Genomic DNA, 7070 nt, shown 5'->3' on the forward strand with positions numbered 1-7070 from the left:
GGATTGCTTTGGACAGGCCGCTGTGTGTGGTCAGTGCCCTTCCCCAGGCTGAAATGCTCTGTCCTTGCTTTCTGTCATGACCAAAGTCTTCTTCATGCTCTCCTTTTCTCCCTACTCTTGTTAATGTTTTCTTTTCCCTGTAATCAAGAAGGTGGATGATGACAGAGGTTGTTTCCTACTGCACAAGTACTGTAGCTGCTCTCAGATTTCTGTAAAAATGGAAACTAAAATAAATAAATCAACAAGCTCTTTTTGAAGGGGGGGGGTGGCAAATTAGAAGCATCCAGGTCCCACTGAAACAGGAGATGCAGCTCTGCTTGTTTCTCTGGAGGCAGAGGAAATCACAAGACATCAACACAGTGATGATGGGAGAGATCATGGGAGATGATGAGAGATCTCAGCACAGTGACATGTGGTTGGTTGAGCTGGGACAGCAGTGGAGGGCTCATATCCCCATCCCTCTGCTCCCTCCTGCCCTGACCCAGCCTGCTGTGCCTGCTGCTTCTCACAGGGTTTGGCTTTGCAGCTCCCTGTCAAACGACTTGGGCAAATACTTCCAAAGTCAGGTGTCCTTACGCTATTTAAGCAACAAACTTAATCTGATATATTTATATCTGGAAGAGTTTGGAGGTGTGGTGGGTGATTTTTTTTCCCCTTGGTGTTTTTCCCACAGGGTGTCTCTCTATGACTGCTCCCATGGCTCAGTGGTTGTTATTGTTCAGATCCCATCATCTGACCCTTTATAATCCCTGGATTGGGTTACACTGCATTGCTGGACATGCTTGCTGTATGCTACTGATTGTCAATTTTAGACTCTCCCATCAGCCTGAGAGTTTCTTAAAAGTAATGCAAGGTTATGTTGCATGGGCACATTCCCTGACTCCTTCCAGTGGCACTTGGAAATGCCATGGATTGGTAATAGAGGGGAGTGAATGTGGGGGGATTTATAACAAAAAAAAATGAAAGCCAGCATCATAGAAATTGCTCTCCAATATCTGGCCACAGCATGTGTCCCATCGATTACCTTAAAAATAGAACAGTTTTAGGCACTTGAAACATGGGCTGCCTCCTGTCAAGTGGTGACACAGCAGTCAGGCCTTGCTGATATTCAAACGAAGAAGTTGACAACCTTTTGGCCCTCATGAGGGATAGGTTGGAATTTTTGAAGAGGATGTTTAAATGAGGAAAAAATCAATGAGGTGAAGCAATCCTGCAGGAGAGGCTCCTGGTTTCATTCCAGAGTTCATCCATATGTGAGTACCTGCCTTACAAACCATGAGCAGTGAGTCAGAATGGTTCATGACCAAGGGGCAGACCTCATCCTTTGTATGAAGTGCTTTTGTTTAATGCTTGTTGGGTACCTGCTTAGTGTGAGTTTTGAGCTGCTATTACCTGTAGGAATTGCTCTGTGATTGCTGCACAATCACAGGTGGTTTTCAAACACCTGATAGAGTTCTCAGTACCCCTGTTTTCCTTCTCTTGTCTTCTGCTGGGGCTTTGAGTGCAGCCCTGGTGCAGCACAGCTCTATCCTGTGGTAGCAGTGCAGCAGCTTGTTAGCCCAGGGATTCCGGAGCAAGTGTCAAATTGGTGTGGAAATAGCAAGTGTCACCAGTGGAAGTGGTTTTCCTGCCTTAATGAAGGTTGAGAAATGTGTGATTGTTTTGGAAAGCTCTGAGGGGAGCACCAACAAATGTCTTTGGGAAGGAGGTGAGAGTTTAGACTTGGAAAAGTGTTTAAGACCCCCTGTGAGCGTGTCCTCACCTCCAGGGTGTTGTTTGTTGCTCTAATGTGCTGTTACCAGAACACCAAAACACTAAGCAGTGTGTTAGGAAAGGAAGTGCATCCTGGAAACATAATTTATGGAGGAGAGACCTAAAGTAGGCAAAATATGATACCCACCTTGGAAATCTGTGGGATTAGCACCCATGTCACCAGGAGAGGTGTCACCAGGCAGCCCCTTGCTCTGCATCTGATGGGGAAGGCATCACTCCCAGTCTAGAGTTTCCTAATGGTGGTACTGACAAGTGATATATTTCTGCTTAAGAGAAAAAAGTGGTTTTCAAACACCTGATAGTGTTCTCAGTACCCCTGTTTTCCTTCTCAAGAGGACTTCATGGGTTTGACCCTGCTTAACTTGGATGCTCTGACAAGACCATGTCCCAAGATGGCCTGGCTGAAGATCACGGAAACCCAAGAAGGTGGCATGGGGCTTTATTTACAGGCAAGAAATTAGCAAGTGAGAAGCAAGCACTGAACAGACAGCTTCTGGGGCCCAAGCTGCATGGTTTGGGAGAGCAGCATGCAGGCTACTGAGGGGCACTGATTTATTTGAGAACACCAGGAAACCATTTATGGGTTCTATTATGGGCAGCAATCACTGGGGGTTAGAGCTGCTGGAGCAGATAGATTGATGTGTGGGTCTGTTGTCGTGCTTGCCACTGCATAAAATACAACAAGGATAAGGAGATCCCTGAAATACCAAAGGGGCAAATGGAGCCATTGCATTCTTGGCTTGGGCTTTTATTATCTTTTCTTTTGCCACTTACACTGTTCTTAAATTTTTGCCCTCTTCCCTGCTGTGTAACAGCATGAATCAAATGAGGACCTTTGGATAATGGACTTTTAATAGAGGTTAACAGGGCTTAGAGCTCCATGTTTCGTGTTACAAAACACAGCAGAGAGACACCATCATCATAGCCTATTTTGCTGCTGGCAGATTCCAGCAGAGCATGGCTGAGACTGTGATGAGAAATATGGCTTAAAAATTGGCAGGGCATGGTTTCAGAGCCTCTCCCCCGTGGTTTTGCTCCTATGGAAGCTGCATTTGCAAGGTGAGGATTTGATTTGATACCCCTGCAAACAAAATTTGAAATTATGAGAGGAAATCTTCCTAACCTAATGAACAGCCCAAACTGTGAGTAGCAAAATGAGCCACCCTTGCTACTCTACTGTTACAAAGAAACCATGCACACGGTGATGTTGGAAGTTTGCTGTGTGAATTCAGCAGCCTATAAAATATTCTGAAGAAAGAAGGAGGGACTTGGATGAAATGGACACCTAACAAAAAAGGAGTTTAGGGAGTCACATCAGGTCTACAAATATAACAAAGAAAATCTTTGTAGCTGCTTATTAATTCTGAAAAAAAAAATGTAAAAAGTAGGAGAAGGATGATCTGGAGATGAACTGTCAGCCAAGAAGAGCTGATGGTGCAAATGGTGCTCATGGCAGGGCCAGGCCAGTGAAGAAGCAGGCAGTGGCATTGCCCAGGGATGGGAGCAGGGATGTGCCATGGGAAATGCTTCCCTGGGAGCACTCAGCCTGCTTCAAGGGGCTGGTGCCTGTCCTTGCATGGACCTCTGTCCCCAGGCACAAGATGCATGTTGTACCAGCTCTACCTGCCTTTTCCCACCTTGGAGGAGTTTCCCCAGACCAGGATGTGAGGTCTGGGAGAGGTCACCAGCAGAGGGTGGCTGCACTCGCACCAAACCTCCTGTGACAGCCAGGGCTTAGACCTGGCCGAAGGCAGTGCAGGGCCTATGGTCTCTGGTCCTTTTGAGATAGATTGGAGATGTTATGGACACAGAGACCTTGCTGATTCTTCCCAGAGGCCAGATTTCACCTGCACATCTCACAGGTGCCACTGATGTCCCTTCATCCTGCTCTGGCGATTCCAGGGTGACGCCCTGAGTGGGGCAGTGTCCCAGGAATCCTCTGGAACACGTCTGTCTTCTGCCTCCCTCAGCGGGGGACACACCAGCTGCACTGAAATGTCAGAAGGGTTTGCACAGCTGACAGGTTGCTGAAAATGGAGCATCGCCATAAATTCTCCTTAGCCAGCCAAGTGCAGCTTAATATAGACTTAGCCGCACAGGCTGTGCCCCGCACTGAGCCCAGGAGCTGCCACAGCTCAGGACCAAAACATGAACTGGTCATTTTAACCAGATCAACTACTGCCAGTGAGGGGGGAAAAAAAGAAAATCCTTTGAAATTTATCTTTCTCTTTAGGTTTAAAAAGTATTAGAGGAAGGAAGGAAGAATGAACATGTCTGATCTTGGCCAAAACTCTGACGAAGACGTGTGCCCTGAGGACATTGATGAAGATGAAATCCTGGCTAACCTGTCCCCTGAAGAGCTGAAGGAGCTGCAGAGTGAGATGGAAGTCATGGCCCCAGACCCTGAAATCCCGACTGGAATGATACAGAGGGATCAGACAGAGAAACCCCCCACGGGCAGCTTCGACCACAGGTCCCTGGTTGACTACCTGTACTGGCAGAAGGCATCCAGACGCATGCTCGAGGATGAGAGAGTTCCTGTCACCCTCCTGCCCTCTGAGGTAACAAGCAAAAATCACAAATATTCATTATGCATCAGCAGTGGGATCTGTTTTATAGCTTTAATACCTTAACCTGCCTCTGCTTCTGTCCCTTACGTAAGGTAGAGTACAAACAAATGTAGATTAATCCTAAAAGCCTCATCAGTGATAGAATCCAGCTTGGACTGATGTCAGGGTTAGTAATTTTTTAATTGCTTTTCCCAAATATTTACTTAAGCTTTTTAGTAGAAAAAATTCCTAATTCTGATTTGAGTAAAGCAAATCGCTGAGAAACTGTCACAAGATCAGTTTGGAGGATGTAGCTCTAATTAGTTTGATTTTGCATATGGAAGAACACCATGTTGCTTTTCCATGGAAGATTATATTAATCATACAAATTAAATTATTAATTGACAGAATTTAATGACATACTGGAGAAAAATCCCAAACCACTGCATTTTAACAGGGTGAAATACTAACAACCAAGCATGCAAACTCTTGAACTAGTTCAACCATACTCAATACAATGCTTAAATTTATTTGACTATCCCCATGACTTTGAAATAAAGTTAAGGTCATACTTAGATATCTTTCAGGATGAGGGCTACACTTAAAAACAGGTTAATAGAATTGAAACTTGGCCAGATGAAACACATCCATACTTGAATGTGAAGTTCACTGGAAGTGAATTTAAGGTAACTGATTTATTTTACTTTTGTTTTAAATATCAGTGGTTTGCTAATAAACACCAGTGTGGCACATCCCAGACTTCTCAGGGCAGGTTTCATGGGCTACCTTTGGAGACTGTGGGAAGTCTGTGGGATTTTTTTTCTCCTCCTGCAACACTCTTACACTCAAAGAAACAATTTTGTAAACATTTCAGAGGTTAAATCTGAAACCTGGGTGTGGAGCTGGCTGCTGCATTCACAGCTGGTCCATCAATCCCCATCCCAAACCCATTCACCACCACAGCCCCAAGGGCAGAAGTGTCTGGGACCATTTTGTCTGACTTTGGGTGCAGCACAAGCCATGGCACTGTCCTACCTGAAGAGTGCAAATCTCAGGGAAATAGCTTGATTTTATTAGTGCTTTATTAGCTTTTCTCTGTGATGGAGGAACCGCTTGCAAAAAGATGCTTGACAAAGAAAAATCTCAGCAAGGAGTGCCTCTGGAATGGGTAGATGTTTGCAACTAATTTATTTGGATGGCAGAAGCCTCACTGCCCTGCAACTGCTTTGTGCAGGGGCTGGTTTCTTATCTCTGGACTCCAAACTGAGCTAATGTTTTATCTTCAGTGAGGTGCTGCCTTAGGTGTGATGCTCTGGGACTGCCAGGGCAGGTGGCCTTGTTGTTCCTTGCGCTGGATGATTCCACAGTGGTCACAATGTGCCCTCTTCACTCCTCCTTGGGCTGAGCAAACCAGCAGGGGGTCACCCTGATGTCCAGTGCTTTGTGGCATACAAAGGAAACGTTCTTGCCAAAGAAATTATAAAGATTACACTAAATCCAGAAAGAGACTTTGGATCAGAAACTCTTAACCCCCAGAAAGCTTCAAAGACCATCTTAACATATCATTAAATCTGTTCAGGATTTAATTGTTAGAACTTAATTTAGTAGGCAAAGATGAGAAACTGGTTTGCAGCCCCTTTAGGAACAAGTTGTTCCTGTGTTCCCAAGCAAGCTGGTCCAGCCTGAATTTACAGCAGTGACATTTTTGAGGATTATTCTCTATTGTATGGGCAAAGAGGGATCTAAATCCAGCTGCTATGTGTTTATTTGAGCAGAAAGTTATCGTAACAAAGATGTTTTGCAACTATTTCAGCTATGAGGTTTTGTCTTCCTCAGAAAAGTGCTGCGGAGGAGATGGAAGGAGAGGCTGGCAGCGGTGGAGAGGTGGCTGGAGGGAGGATGCCAGGAACAGAGGGAAAAGAGAGACATTACCAAAATGAGCACGTGTCTGAGTCAAGAACACAACTTGGGGACAAAATGAAAGATAGAAGTGACAAGGAGAGAGTGGTGGAGGAGGATGAGAAAGAAGAAGCAGAGGAGGAAGAGGAAGATGACGAAGAGGAAGAAGAAGAAGAAAATGAGACTGAATTGGAAACAAAGGAAAATTACACCAATGAGAGCAGTCACATCAACCAGATAAGTCAAGAGCCAGGTACAGAACCAGGAGAAATCAAAGAAAAGCCTAAGGAAAATGCAAAGAAAATATCAAAATTGAACATCCCCCAGAAGTTAGCGCTGGATACCAGCTTCATGAAGATAAGTGCCAGACCCTCAGGAAATCAAACCAATTTAGAGGACAGTTTGGAGAAAGTCCGAAAAAACAACCCAGACGTGAAGGAGCTCAACCTGAACAACATAGAAAACGTCCCCAAGGAAATGCTGATCGATTTTGTCAACGCCATGAAAAAGAACAAGAACATAAAAACGTTCAGCCTGGCCAACGTGGGGGCCGACGACAACGTGGCGTTCGCGCTGGCCAACATGCTGAGGGAGAACAGGAGCATCACCACCCTGAACATTGATTCCAACTTCATCTCCGGCAAAGGCATCGTGGCCATCATGCGCTGCCTGCAGTACAACGAGACGCTGACCGAGCTCCGCTTCCACAACCAGCGCGGCCTGCTGGGCCACCAGGCAGAGATGGAGATTGCCAGGCTGCTGAAAGCCAACAACACCCTCCTCAAAATGGGCTATCACTTTGAGCTGCCAGGGCCCAGGATGGTGGTGACCAACCTGCTCAGCAGGCAC

General features: G+C 45.7%; 1 protein-coding gene across 1 annotated transcript in view; it reads left to right on the forward strand.

Moving 5' to 3' along the window:
* The first annotated feature begins 3862 nt into the window (after positions 1–3862).
* The window catches only part of LMOD3 (leiomodin 3), a 6447-nt gene continuing 3239 nt past the window's right edge, over positions 3863–7070 (forward strand). Inside the window, exons 1-2 of the mRNA XM_014306730.2 lie at positions 3863–4334; positions 6159–7070. Of these exons, the coding sequence (XP_014162205.1) occupies positions 4038–4334; positions 6159–7070 (1209 nt within the window). The 5' untranslated portion in view covers positions 3863–4037. The remainder of the gene's footprint in view (positions 4335–6158) is intronic.

This window comes from Geospiza fortis, unplaced genomic scaffold (genome assembly GCF_000277835.1).
Source record: "Geospiza fortis unplaced genomic scaffold, GeoFor_1.0 scaffold70, whole genome shotgun sequence".
Lineage (NCBI taxonomy): Eukaryota > Metazoa > Chordata > Aves > Passeriformes > Thraupidae > Geospiza > Geospiza fortis.